This window comes from Cyprinodon variegatus, unplaced genomic scaffold, assembly GCF_000732505.1.
Source record: "Cyprinodon variegatus isolate N-32 unplaced genomic scaffold, C_variegatus-1.0 Scaffold199, whole genome shotgun sequence".
In the NCBI taxonomy this organism is placed as follows: Eukaryota; Metazoa; Chordata; class Actinopteri; order Cyprinodontiformes; family Cyprinodontidae; genus Cyprinodon; species Cyprinodon variegatus.
Window position 1 is genome coordinate 526,151 of NW_015150652.1, and position 14,801 is coordinate 540,951.

At 38.5% G+C, this 14,801-nt stretch overlaps 1 protein-coding gene across 1 annotated transcript in view; it reads right to left on the bottom strand.

Moving 5' to 3' along the window:
- The window catches only part of LOC107087917 (protocadherin Fat 3-like), a 107,481-nt gene that overhangs the window by 52,581 nt on the left and 40,099 nt on the right, over positions 1-14,801 (bottom strand). The window contains exons 9-22 of the mRNA XM_015379758.1: positions 14,550-14,621; positions 11,974-12,110; positions 11,109-11,384; positions 10,302-10,512; positions 9,974-10,188; positions 9,623-9,781; positions 8,837-8,958; positions 8,556-8,738; positions 8,355-8,469; positions 7,977-8,246; positions 7,047-7,397; positions 4,929-5,102; positions 4,295-4,825; positions 124-488 (exon numbers count right to left, since the gene is read on the bottom strand). Of these exons, the coding sequence (XP_015235244.1) occupies positions 124-488; positions 4,295-4,825; positions 4,929-5,102; positions 7,047-7,397; positions 7,977-8,246; positions 8,355-8,469; positions 8,556-8,738; positions 8,837-8,958; positions 9,623-9,781; positions 9,974-10,188; positions 10,302-10,512; positions 11,109-11,384; positions 11,974-12,110; positions 14,550-14,621 (3,181 nt within the window). The remainder of the gene's footprint in view (positions 1-123; positions 489-4,294; positions 4,826-4,928; positions 5,103-7,046; positions 7,398-7,976; positions 8,247-8,354; positions 8,470-8,555; positions 8,739-8,836; positions 8,959-9,622; positions 9,782-9,973; positions 10,189-10,301; positions 10,513-11,108; positions 11,385-11,973; positions 12,111-14,549; positions 14,622-14,801) is intronic.

The window sequence follows — 14,801 nt, forward strand, 5'->3', positions numbered from 1 at the left end:
ATAAAATGTGAGAAAATAATTAGAGCATATTTCATATTTTATATCTTAAATATTATATATTTAAATTCTATTTGAGAAAAGATTTTTTTAAAAGCTACAGTTATCTAAGGCATCAGATCTCACCTCAGCCTTTGAGCATCACATATGTCGGCATCTGACGCCTGAAGGCAAGTCACAAAGTGCCCTCTGGGCGCCAGATCGCTGACAAAAGCCTCGTATAGCGCTTGGCTGAAATTAGGGGGGTTGTCGTTTGTGTCAGTTACAACCACAGTGACACTAACATCAGTACTGAGGGCAGGATCTCCACTGTCTGTCGCTCTGACAATGAAGTTGTGGCGCTGCATGAGCTCATAGTCAAGCATGCGTGATGTGAATACCAAGCCCCGGCTGCTGTCAATTTGGAAGTAGTCGGTGCTGTTGTAGATGTCAGACAGGATCTGGTAAGTTACTACAGCGTTTTTCTCCGAGTCCTGGTCTGGCGCAAAGACCTGCAGGGAGTGGAAGCGAACATTTTGAAATGCCTCATGAATTAATCATTACTGTGACTGTAAAAAAATATCAAAAAGAAAAATGAAAGTACAAAAACTACTGGTTTAGCACAGCTATACCTACATAAATAACTCTGGGCTATCTACATTGATTTCATGTGAGTTGTTTATTAGTAAATCTACAATGAGTGACAAAAGGTCAACAGTCAAACTCATCTGTGGAGAAATAACATGCAGCAATAGAAACACACAAAGTTACAGAAGTCAAGAAGGGCATAATAGTGGCCATCCTGTAGGCACACTCCAGGCTGATGACCACCTCATTGCTAATTATGCTTTGTGAAAGTGAATGATAAATACGACCCAACTACAGATTGCATTTAAGTGAAGTGAGAGGGAAGTGAGGTGCCGCGATAAGAATGACCCACTCATCATCTATTGACGTGCATGATGCATTTTGAATAGATGCACATTAATATACATGTTTCCATATACCCCCAAAGCTACCAATAATAACTTTGTAAGCTAGTATTTAAAACATTGCTCATGGGTGATGTGATATGTCCACAATCTGTCATTTACCCTGGGTGTCGATATATGATGAGTGGGGTACTCCTGTCACGTCAGTATGTGAGTCAGTATGCGCAGGAAGCTTTGACCATAAATGTCAGTATTTGACGAGTTGGGAGTGAGAATGTGTTGGAGATGAACAAGCGTGTCATGTTACACATTTAAAAGTGCTTACATTGTCATGGTCTGTATGCTAGATGGCCAGCATGGTATCTCACCCCACTACCAGGCACATGCGTCAATATCTTTTATTCACCATGGAGAAATTGCATTGTTCAAGAAACAAGTGTTCCATGCTAGGCCTTAGAAACAGATTCACACTGAGGAACAAAGCTGGCTCTCTTTACTGTTAGAGCTATCAAAAGGAATGCTATGCAGCCCACCTGATTCTAATGATTTATGGTCTCATCAGCAGTCATAAAGTTCTACGGAAGCCTGTTAATCATTCTTTCACATAAGTCAGGTGTGTGACAGAAAGGAGACACCTAAAACATACAGCGCAGTTGTCCCTTATGAGCAGGATTGAGAACCACTGCCCTACCCTGAATTGCACTATGATAAGGTTTTACAACCAGTAAAGGATTATTATTTTGCCTCTTCATAAGCAACCCAGACCAAATTTTGTTTCATGGATCTCGGTACCCCAGCTTATCAGAGTTGTATCATGAGGGAACAACTGCTGTAATACCACAAATGAAGTGCCCTGAACTTTCACTAGCACTGAATCTGACAGAAAACCTGTGGGAACGGAGTCATTGTGTAGAGGGTTGTAAGTCCTGTCCCCAGAACCTCAATCAACTGTGGGCAGCTCTTGAATAGAAGTGAAATGCTCTGCCTCACAATCAGACAATAAGTTGACTTGTAAAAAACAAGACACATTTTTATCCAACGGTAATTGATGCTCAAGGACATATGACAAGTACTAAGACACTGGTGTGTTTCTTAGGCTTTCTATGAATACTTTAAGATTAGGAAATTAGCAAAAAACGCTTCTGCTTAATTATCCCTCTTTCTCATCACAGAGGATTGAGTTTTACACCTTACATATTCTATACCTTTTTGGAAGGACTCTGCAATATATTGCCCACTTATGGAATAAATGACTGAATGTTTTAGAACTGCGCTGCAGCATAGGAATTCTAGAGATGTGCACGAATCGGAACACATTCTGTAGTATTTTCAGCAGACATCTGTAAATGAACACAGAGCTCTTTACTTGTTGGGAACTTGTCATTAATGTTTGGGATTATCCTCAATTTGGGCAAACAGTCTCACACAGAGAACACGCTTCATCTTTTCTTGTAACCCCCTAACTCAACAATGACGTGGATGGTATACTTCAGTCATGTTTTAACAAAAGTTAATAATCCTTATTTCCCCATAGCTGGTCAGAATTAAATAGAAACTGAATTTGCTTCTCCTGCTAAAAGCATGCTCCTGAAGCAGTGACTGCAGATTCTGTTGGGGTAAGTAACGTGAAACCTGTGATGGGGGATCTGGAGTCAACAAGTCATTTTTTTATCATGCATTTTTTTTATCCAGCCACTGAAGCAGGTGAGTCCAATCTGGTCACTGAATGAACCTATGAAGATTGGACTCACCTGGTTCAGTGGTTGGATAGATCAAATACATGACATAGAGACGACTTGTAGAATCCAGATCTCCCATCTCTGACAGAAATGTATATTCTGTCAGAGCATATATCCACACCACAAATAAGGTCAGGAATTCCATCTCTGTTTTATAATAAAGCTGCTAAATTAATCAGATCAGCTAACTGATAACCTCGTGGTAGGTATTCATCTGTGTTGTGACTGTGGATAGCCTGGTAGCATGTACAGTAGATTCTGCACTGTGTAACCAACCAAGAGTGCAGCTGACATCAGCCAATCACATGGCACCTGTGACACTGCCTCCAAAACACACCATGTGCACATAGAAATTTTCTGGCAGCGGTGAGAGCAGGAGACGTAGTTGGTAACCTGCTACAACTAGCAGAATTTGCAGCAAGCAGTTCTTAAACGGTAAGCTTTAATCGTCAAAATATTGTCATAGACTCTATTCAAAAACAGGCAGAGTTTCATCTTTTCACGGGCATGCAGGGTTTCCCCAAGCATACTATAAACTTGGCGGGCAGCCATTACTCGCCCCCTGCCAGGATAAGTGTCACCTGTCTGCCAGCTGTATAAACTTTTATAAGCCTTCAGTGCTTTTCCTGAAGCGTAAGATTAGCGACTCAGCAAATAATTATACAAGTCGTGGTGGGCAAAGTCGGGGATGTCTGGAATCGGTGAGTACAAGCTAATAGGCAAATTATAGGGATTCTGCACTACAACCAGAGAACGTTTTGTGATGTAGCACTAATTTAACTCCCCATTCAGACATTCAACATAACAAGATGATTTTGGGTTGGCAGATTCTCCACTCATTTTGAATAATGAATTGAATTTGAATGTACCAAATATCTGTATTATTACAGCACACCAGGTAGTTTTATGCTGTCCAGCATGGTGGCCTAGACTGCACGTCCTTTATAGGCAGAAACTGTCCCATTAAAAGCACCCTCTCTTCATTTGTAAAATTGGGCAGAAATGCAAAAAGAAATGGGAAAAGACAGGCATCAATAAATAGAAAGGACAAAATGAAACCAGTAGAAATAAATACAACAGACAAAAAAAAAATTAAAAAAGAAATAAATACATATAGAACACATAAATTTAATTCTAAAGCTGGACATTATAACTGTATGAAATAAATAAGGTCAATATTATAAAGAGGAATAAATAAATACGCAAATTAAAATATATTTCTACATTTATTTCTCATTTTATGATTGAATCACTGCTTACATTTATTTATTTGATGTATGTGTGGCCCATTTAATTGTACACCTATTTATTTATTGACCATTTCATTCTTTTAGAATTTATTTCTGTCAGAGTTTGTCTTCCATTAAGGCATTCTTCTCTATGAACAAAACCAACAAAGTCACAAAAAATATAAAGCCAAATAAGGAAGGACACTGGTACCAAAATCTGCTGCATATATCTATGATAAAACGGTTATGGTTATAAATGGTTATGTGTTATTGCACATTTCTTTCCTGTTGTATTTAGAATAAATATTTCATTAGGGAGGATCTCCTCATTATTACTTTAATTCAATTAGGAATATGTCATTTCATTAGTACATAACATGGTTTTTGTTAGACATCTGAATCCTTTGGAGCCACCCACCTGTAGCACAGATGTTCCTATCATTGAGTTCTCAGACAGGACAGCAGCATAGGAGTTGTTCTGAAAGAGTGGGGGGTTGTCGTTCACATCTAACACAATGATGTCTACATCCACCTCAGACTTTGCTCCGGTCAAGGTGTCAGTAGCTTTCACTGTTAGGCGGTAGTACTGCGTGGTCTCATAATCCAACTGATATCTCACACTGATGATTCCTGTATCGAAGCCAATGTCAAATTGAAAGGAAGGGTCTCCATCTGTGATGGTGAAGATAATATCCTGGCCCTCTGGACTGCTGGCATTAATACCAAGAACAGAGGTGGAAACTTCTACATCCTCTCTGACTGTGACACCATAGAACGGCTTGTCAAACACTGGCATGGCTTTATTTACAACTGTTACAGGCAGCTCCACCTCACTGGAGAGTCGAGGGAATCCACCATCAGTTGCAATGATAATCAACCTGTACTCTGCATTAGATAGGTCTGCTTCAAAAGCTCTTTTTAAGACCAGTTCCCCTGTCAGAGAATTCACCTGCATGAAATAAAAAGATAAAAATATAACCATTATTTTTTAATGATGTAGTTATAAAGACTACTCCACAATGAAAAAACAAGCCACTTCAATTTTCAATGACCTCAAAGTTCCTGTGCAGAGTCTTCATGCTGTAAGTTACTTCTCCATTCTGATCAAAGTCTTGATCAACAGCAGAGACCCTGAAGATGGATGATCCTGGCTCTGCTTCCACCTGCACTGCAGCATAGTAGGGGAGGTTCACAAACTCTGGAGCATTGTCGTTTATATCTTCCACCTACATTAAAGACAAATAAGATCCCTTTAGTGACAGAACGAAAAACATTCTTTAATTGGATGCAATGAGGTCCTGAGAAATAAAACTGAAAAATGTTTAGTAGGATTTAAAGAGAGTAGCAGGCAGATTCTGGCAAACCGATGCAGTGCATTGTCTGATACACACCCAGTGTGTCCACCTGCAGAAACTCAGTCTAGATTTGCTGATATTGGATTTCAGGAAGGAGAGAAAAGAACAGTAGATTTTAGAAAACAATTACTGCTGCCCCTCAGTGAGAAAAGGGTTAAAAGGTCCCTTTTCAAAATATCAGAAGTCCAATCCACACTGAGAGGAACTCGTTACAAGTGAAAGACAGTAGTGAATGTCTACAAAAATGCAACCACAGGTTGAACTATTCAACGCCAAGCATAGAAATCTAATCTGTGCATGAATCAGCAGCATGGGAATATAATCCTCATCAAGCCTCCACTCTTTAAAAATCAATACTTCAATTTAAAAGCATCATCAAGCGAAATATCAACAAATGGGACAAAAAGTGAAGCACGAACCAAATACAACATACCAGGACTAACTCTGCACAGGCATGGTGATAGAAGGGGGAGAATATGGCAATTTCTTACAGCAATGGTAACTAATCACTTTCTAATTATCATATCAGATAATTAGAATCTGCTCTCAAACCAAAATATTAAAGAGATTAACATGAGCAACTGTACAACCTGTTTATCTTATGAGACCATTTCCCAACCTTTAAAGCCCTGTAGGTCACTCGTCTGAAAATGGAATGGAAAATATATATATATATATATATATATATATATATATATATAAACAGAACTGCAAACCTATGTCCAGCAGTTATGACTTGTGGCTTGCACATCTCCTAAATAGCAACAAACCTTTCACCCACAAACTTCAATTTTAGGCAGCTTAATGTTGCTAAATTACCTTACACCTATCTTTTCACAACTAGGGAGGTTTGTAACTAAGGATGGGGAGACACATGTCTGGCTTTCCAACCCTAAAACTGACTTTTTGTGCTTCTTACAGTTAAAACTGCATTCTTCTTTTGTATTAAACTTCACCACACAATTCCAATCAAATGAATTTGAGCTTGTGCTTGTAAATGACAACACTGGTAATGAGTAGTTTTGCAAGGCACTTTCACTTCCATCTTATGTTTTCTTTGAACTCCTGCTTTTAACATTGCCTGCAAGGCAGTTCGAAAATCGAATAACATGCAAAATAGAAAACCCTGGCCTTATCCTCAGTCGTTAGTTTCCTATTAGCAACTGTACTGTATGCATGGTTTAATGTAAGACACAAGGCAAAGAACACTCAGTGAACAGAAGAGCTTCAGATCTTGACAGGAGTTCAATGCAGACATAATAACAAAGCTGCAGTCTGAGTCGCTGAGTAGCTGTAGAAAAGTAAACATGTCTGGATTGGCTAATTCATAGAGTGAAGTAAACATGTCAAAGTTTTAGAGAAAGCTAAGTTGACATGCTAAAAGCCAAATGGAAAAATATGGAAAATCTACAATCTATGGGTTTTTAATTATTGAGGTAAGCAACATTCACTTTAAAAGGATTGGATTTGATTTTTAACAGTTATAGTACAATCAAAATAATGCAATTCTTGCTGTGACAGTGCTTTCATACTGTCTGTTATAGCAAATGAAACAGCAGACCTGCTAAAGCAAAAGTGTATATTTTCCAAAAGCCTAAAATACTCACTGATAGTTTGTGTCAGGGCGAGTTGAGCTAAAACTCAAGAAAGGCTTTGATCATAACTTGTTCTCAAGAAGAAACTTAAATGAGAATTTTACATACATCTTTATCAATATGAGCACAATCAATGAACTGAACAAACTTTTAAATTATCTCAGGTTTTTATAACCATTATTAGACATTATGTACATTATTTACAGCAATCAGAACCTACCTGTACTTGTACAGTCACCCTTGCCACTCTTAGAATTTCATCTTCTCTGCTGACTTCCACCACCAGCTCATAGCTTTCCATTTCTTCACGATCAAAAGGTACACTGGTGGTGAGCACCACTCCACAGGTAGGCCGAATGGTGAACCTTCCTCCAGGGTTTAACAGTGTGTACTTCAGTGGCTCGTTCAGGCGATGGCCAACAGTGTTTACAACAGTCACTAATGTGATATTTGGCTTGTTCTCTGGGATGGAGGCCAGATATATGGGGCGGGTAAAGAGAAGGCCGCTGTCAACAGCTTCTCTCACAAGCACAGTGATGGATGCCATGCTGGAAAAACGTCCGTCCCAGACCTTAAACACAAAGTGTAAAGTAGATTTTCAGAAATGGCTAATAATAAAAAAATACAATTTCTATGGGTACATGATGCTAAATTAAATACATTAGACTTGTATTTTGAGATACATATATTAAAAGTTGGTCTTTTCATGGTTATACCTCTTTATACTTTTTTCCCTATCCCAATGAGGACCTGACCATCTTGGGCTGTAAGGTTGATGCTCTGAAGAAAGTCAATAAGCTCGCCCAAATGATTACTCATTTTTCAGAAAGGGCTGGGCAATATGGTCAAATACGATCGTACATTTTTTAATACCAAATCCAATATATTTTTTTTCATCTTTAGGTGCATGAAAAAATGGCCAGAAATTACTTTTAAAAAAACAGCTTTTGTTTTGACCATCACTTCTGAGGGTTTCCAATTGAAACAAACTTTTTCTCACTCAGTTATATTGCAGTGGCATACAAGACAGGTATGCAATAACTTAATGGGTAATTTCACATTAAAAAGGTGGAATCAGGGTTTGCCAGCTGACCAAGTTTTTCAACTTCCCTGCCATATGTGCTACAATAAACAACAGTTACTTAGTTACCTTTACACTGAACCGATATCGATCTTTGCTGAGGTTTGGGTTGGTGACTGTCAAAACTCCAGTAAAGCGCTGCACAGTAAAGTATTCCATACTGTTGTCCACCAGCGAATAGGCTAGATTTGGTGTGAGAGATTCTTCTTGTTCAGCAGTTATATCAGGGTCAACAGCCTCAACCTGGAGGACTTCAACTCCCACATATGTCGGGAGCAGAAGGACTGTCTCATAAATGTCTTGAGTAAACTTAGGAGGTGAATCATTGATGTTCATAACCTAAGAATATGGAGAGTGAAAAAAAATAAAATCTACAGTCACAACTGAACAGTACAATAGTCTTTTTGGGTAACAATCGCTGATTTATGTGAATTATATGTTACTTGCCTTTATAGTCACCTCTGCAGGACTCTCTGCACTCCTAGAAGGTTGACCATTGTCTTGTACATGAACCCTAAAGTTGAACTCTGGAAAGGTCTCGTAGTCCAAACTTGCAATGGTTCTAAGATTTAACAACACAGTCTATAAGAAATTGTTTAATCAGATTGCTAACTAAATAGTCTGATTCCTAAGCAAAATTGCTCCTACCGAATTGATCCTGTCCCTGAGTCAACACTGAAAAACATACGAGCGGTCTCCTCTATGATTTGAAACATTAACAGGGCATTGTGATTGCGATCTTTATCTGTGGCCTGGATAACCAAAGGGTTGCCGTCCTCTCCCAAGACTACACTGTTGACTGGAGCAGCTTCACTGACTCTACCTATATACCTGTAATGTAATAAAGGAGACAATGTTGAGAAGGAGGATTGTCATGATATCCCCATGAAACCTCGTTTCTACTTATCAGGTTTTACCAGCTTTGATACCTGATTTTCTGAAATATAGGTGGACAATCGTTAACATCCACCACCTGGATGATAACACTGGTGCTGGCCTCAACTCCTGCCATACTCAGGGCTCGCACCATCAGAAAGAAGGATGTCATTTGCTGCCAAAACAAAGATATTCAATCAGCATTGAGAAGTGTTAGAGAACAATTGAGCAGTCAACCAACTACATATACAAGTAAAGCCTAAACCTAACCCTATGCAGATAACATTGTCATATTACACATGAGCCAAGAACTCATTTTAAGAAAAGTATATCTTTGTCTGTTTATAGAACAACCACAACTAAACCATTAGACACAATTCCTACAGGGCCAGTATCCTGCAATGTTTAGATATTGCCCTGGTCCAACACACCCCAATCAAATGGCTTAATTACCTCCTCAGTTGAAGTTAAGATCTCCATAGTCCTGAAAAGGAGTAAAATATTTGAATTATGTGTGTTAAAGCAGAGACATGTCCAAAAGGTGCAGGGCACTGGCCTTCTAGGACTCGATTCAGACATCGCCCCAATAGAATATGAAGCCGGATTTCAAACTGTGCTGTCATCTGAGAAAACATTTGCTGTTTTCATGTAAATAAATAATACCAACACCACCAACCAGTTCAGTTTTCAGCAGAAAATGCTGTCGTATAAACAGAGTCTAAAAATTGCTCCCAGTTAACCCGAATGCCACGATTTAATCTAGTACAACATTAAACTTTTCTGGATTTTCTAAATAAAAAATAAAAAAATAACTCAAGCACATACAAGCATTAACTAACCTCAAAGTCGAGCTGTTTTCGAGTTGTAATCACACCAGTGTGAGAGTTAATAAAGAAGCAGCGCTCCTCATTGCCTCTGATGATGTCATAAACGACTGGTGAGCGACTGATAGCCGTGACGGTGGTCACGTATGTTCCTACTTTGCTGTTCTCCATTATCTGCAGATAAAAGACATTAATGATGCCTTTTAGACACCTTGGTGAGTTATGTGAAGTGTTTCATTAAGGTATTTACCTCCCACATATCCATCAAGTTATTTACCATCCAAGCATGTCTACTGCCTTTAGGACAATATTTATTTAATCTGTCCCTCCCTACAACCCTTTCACCCGTGAACATATTGTCTTTACCTCAGCCTGATACTCCATTTGAGAGAATTTTGGTTTGGAGAAGTCAGAGAGTATCAGGGAAATCCGGACTGAAGCGGTTGCCATTAAAGTAGGAAAGCCACTGTCTGTAGCCCGCACAGTGAGAGTGTAGAAACCCACAGAGGTGAGATCCAGCTCCTTTGCAATGATGATAAGGCCTGTGGTATTATTTACCGCAAACACACCCCCTGTGTTACCTGCATTGAGAAGATTGTGGAGGTTATTATTTATTTATTCATAATAATAAAAACAATTATTGATGTATAATCAAATACAGTGAAAACAGAAAGAGACAAAAGAAAGAGCCTACCTGCTTCAACAGTATATGTGAGTTGGCCATTAATTCCATTGTCTTTATCTAGTGCTGTCACCTGTACCACAGAGGTACCTACAGGAAAAGTCTCATAGGCTGTAGCATCGTATACAGAACTAGTAAAGTAGGGGACATTATCATTAGTGTCTTCCACTGCAACAAGGATGCGAGCCAGGTCACGGTTAAATGGAAATTCCTGATCCTTAACCTACAGTTGGAAGCAACATAGAAACAAAAAATTCAAAAGCATTCACTCTAACAGAAGGACAGCTGTAAATGAGTCTCATAGAGAAACATAGCTCCAAAGTGAGACAGGTAAAATAAAGATTATGGGCCCAAAGCCTGAAATCAGAAAGATACACCGAAAAAGGCCCAAAACCACAATAAAGTCAGTGTCTGTGAAGCGATACTTCTCAGGTCGATAAACACTGTTAAGACATCTGGAGGATATGGACTCATTCAAATACATGGGAAAAACTGCGAGATGCTAAACCTTGGATGCCATCAGACTTTCCAACGGGACAGTCTTAAAATCCAGCTTGGCTTCAAAGATCTTGGGAGATGAAAGGAGTGAACATAGCATTTTTTGACTTAATTTATATAAAAAAAATGTCCTGTGGGATATACAGTAAAAAATGATTGTTGCAGCATACAAATCTCAAGATATTTATAAAGCTGTAGGTCTTTGCCGATGACAGCGGGGATTACGATTGCTGCCTTTTTCAATAAATCAAATTAACACTAGCTCATAACAGGAAAAATGAATTGGCTGAGACTGTAACAACTGCTGAAGTATTTTCTTACCATAACTGTGAGGATGTGCTGAGTTCTTGCCTCATAGTCCAGTCTGTCTGCAGTGTAAACGACCCCTGTGCCAGGATTGACCCTGAACAGTCTCATACTTGCAGGATCAACACTTCCATAGATGGAAAAGCTCAAACGGGCACGCTCATCCATGTCTGAAGCTCTGAGTCGAAGCAATTCAAAGTCAGATGGTGCATCCTCAGACACACTAACGTCATACGCCGGCTGTGAGAAGACCGGAGGGTTGTCGTTGCTATCTTGTATGCGTATGAATACCTGAGCAATGAGGAGATAGAAAAAGGAATTTTTAAACTCAAAGAATTAAGTGGAAATTAGAACTGTGTAATAGATTTTTTTAAGTGGTTTTTTTTTTCGTTGTGGAAACACTTCTCTTATTTAAGGGAATATGGTGACAGTTAGGGTAAGATAAAGGAAACACTTGAAAATCCAAAAAGAAAACTGTCACAGGCTTCAAAAGACTAAATGTGGAACATTCATTGTCCAGCAGAACAACAGCACTAAACTTAAAATGACTGTAACAACAGAATGGTTTACACCAAAGATCAATCATGTACTAAATAAAATCGGAAAATAGTTGACAAGTTATGGATGTTCTTGTTCCAGTCTATCCAGAGATGAGCTATCAGATGTGTAAAGCTGGAAGAAACAAACGGCTATAAGAATTAAAACCACAACAAAAAGCTGTTCTAAGAACCATTAATACATGACAACCAAATCAAATTACATGCGACAAATTTCAAATTTCTTATAACAATTTATACTTTCCAATGGCGTCAGAATTAGGTACTAGTTGGTACTGGTGTGTCATATAAAATACCCCAAAACAAATCTGACTAATGAGTACCTGAGTGGTGGCAATGTTGGTCCCATCAGTCACCTGTACCGTCATGTTGTACACTGACTGAACTTCTGCATCCAGGGGCTTAGCCACGACAAGGGTCCCCACCCCAACTTGGAGGTCAAACTGCATATCAAAGCTTCCTAGTTTTTCCATAAACAGATAAATATATATAAATATATATACACAAACACGCACAACAGGAGACATTTTGCATTCACTTTCAGTGTTATACTAAGGTGCTCTAAGGTAATACTGTGTAATTGTTTTGGCCAGGCGCCTTCATCTGTTGCTGGAGGGTCTGTGAAATAAAATGAACTGAAATGCTTTGCAATGTAGCACTGAACCCACTTGGCAGCTTGAGAGCTGTTAACAGCCATACAAACATCTGTCTTATCACTCCAAAACACAACCCATCACAAAGATCAGAAACCCACAGCCGGGTCTTTTCCACAGGCGGTGAGTGTACAGTTTAGAAGCTTAATGTTTGATTAAAGTGAGTCACAGGACTGATATGTGTTAGGTATTCAGTGCCATCCTTCATCTTATCCTAGCTCCTCTCTTGAGACATCTTGGGAGTTGGAGCTCCCCTCAGCATATGAATACTGATTGGACATTTTTCAATGGATCTCTGAAGCATGTTGAGTGGTAGCAAACCGCTAAGACTCACACATTATTTATTTATTTATTTCCTGGGAGGTTTCCTGGTCAGTTTTATGACAGGCAATCAATTTCACAGCACTTTGAAAAACAAAAGCTTGTAATATCCAGCAAGTTTTTTTTTAATCTTTTTTTCTGCTTGTAAGTTTTAGAAATTATCCACATAAACATACTGTGACAAGAAAATCTGAATAGGCAATTTGATTTGCACAGATGCTATGTGTCTATTATTTCATATTTCACACTTTAGTCACAAACTATGAGCCCGTGTGATCAATATGTCTGATTGCAGGGAAACACTGAAAGGAGAAGACATGACTAATACATCTTTCAATCTTATTGGCTCGCCTGGTAAGGATAAATGAAAATCTTTAAAATACATACCGCTTTATTTTAACAGCATTATTTGACTTTGAAAATTGGATAAAAGTCTAACCTTGGGTCTGACAACCTCTATTTAGTGAAGAAAGATAATATCTGTATGTAAACAAAAGAAAATAAAATGTAAATCCCTTTATGCTCCCACAATGGGGAAATTCACTCTCTGCAATTGACCCATCCTCTTGGGGGAGCAGTGTGGAGTTAAGGGATTTGCTCAGGAACCCAGAGTGCAGGCTGTGGTGATCGAACTGGATACTTGCAACCTTCTCAGAGCACAAGCACAGAGCACAAGCACACTGTTCTAACCATTAGGCAAACACAATATCTATGATATTTCGATAATATATAATCTTCCATGACATACCATTGAGGTCAATTTCTCTAAGTCATGTTTCAAAAGAATAAAAACACACAAAAAAACAAAAAAAAAAACATGAGAACTGGTTTATTAAGTAAATCAAATATTTAATTTCACAATTCAGAAGCAGGTTTCAAGAAGATTTTTTTATTTAAACTAATCAGCACCTAAAAATGCTAACTAGTGTGTAAGGGTGTGAGAAAAAAATCATTTTGGCGATATATTATGATTTTTGGTTGCCCATTATATTGATCTTTCAGCTCCTAGTATCGATTTCGAAAAAACAAAACACTTTTACTTAAAACAATGAGGGAAAATGGGCTACCTCTGCACCGCCACTCTGGCACATAGTGCAGTGGAGCCTTGTTACTGTTGTTGAGGCAGTCACAGTGGAAGACGTGGACAGACTCAAACTTTCCATTTTTGTCTATACATTTAGCTTTGATATAAAGTGCTTGATTGTGATAATATTGTATCATGACCCAAGTATCATGACACATATTGAATCGCAGCTCCCATGCCAATACTCGCCCTTACAAGTGAGGCTGTACCCTGTTCTCTCATGTGTCTGAGAGTATGAGTATGAGTACCAGTTTAGGATAGTGAGTGAAGAGTGCAGTTCCACATGTGGTCCTAAATGAGTAAAACTGTTTTATGTTTTTTGTTTATTTTTAACCTCTTCCATATTTAATGATCACCAGGCTATTTGGTTGAATGGTCACTGCTACACAAAGGCTCCAGTCTTCAATTTGTAATATATAAAACCACATATTCTTGCCATCATCCAATGAAAAAATTGAACCATGGCTGCTTATGGTCTAATCATCTTCAGGAGTTCTTGTGAGTACCTTAAAAGTAGACTTTTAGAAAAAAATGAGTAAACTTCTTGTAAATTTTCATGGAAGTGGAAAGCATTCCAATTAGAAGCACAACAGATTCACATTTATTCAGAGAAGCAGGAGCATTACAGCTGAACTAATGAAATAAACCTCCCCTGCCTGGTCAGTGAAAACAAACTGGTGCTGTTCGAGAATGAGAATGCTCTCTCAAACTCAGATCAATCAACACCGCCTTCAGCTAAACAAGGTCCTGGCGTTGTGTGCTACACTTCCTGAATCTTTGAACTCCTCCAAACCTGAGGCATTTAGGGAAGCGCTACAGAGCTAAATTAATTCGGACCAACCTGTGTCAAGAGAGCAGTTTCTTCCACATTCATTCTGTGGAATGTAGAAAACTTCTCTGGCAAGTCGACCGCCTTAACAAAAAAGGAAAAAAAAAAGATGATAAATATTCATGAAATCCTATCCAACTTTTGTTCGAACTCTAAATGATCTAAAGTTGTAAAGTCAAGCCCTTAAAATTATTTTGCAACAAAGCTAAATAGATTCACATCATTTTGGAAGAAGCTGAATTGTTCTAACTTGCAAAGTATATC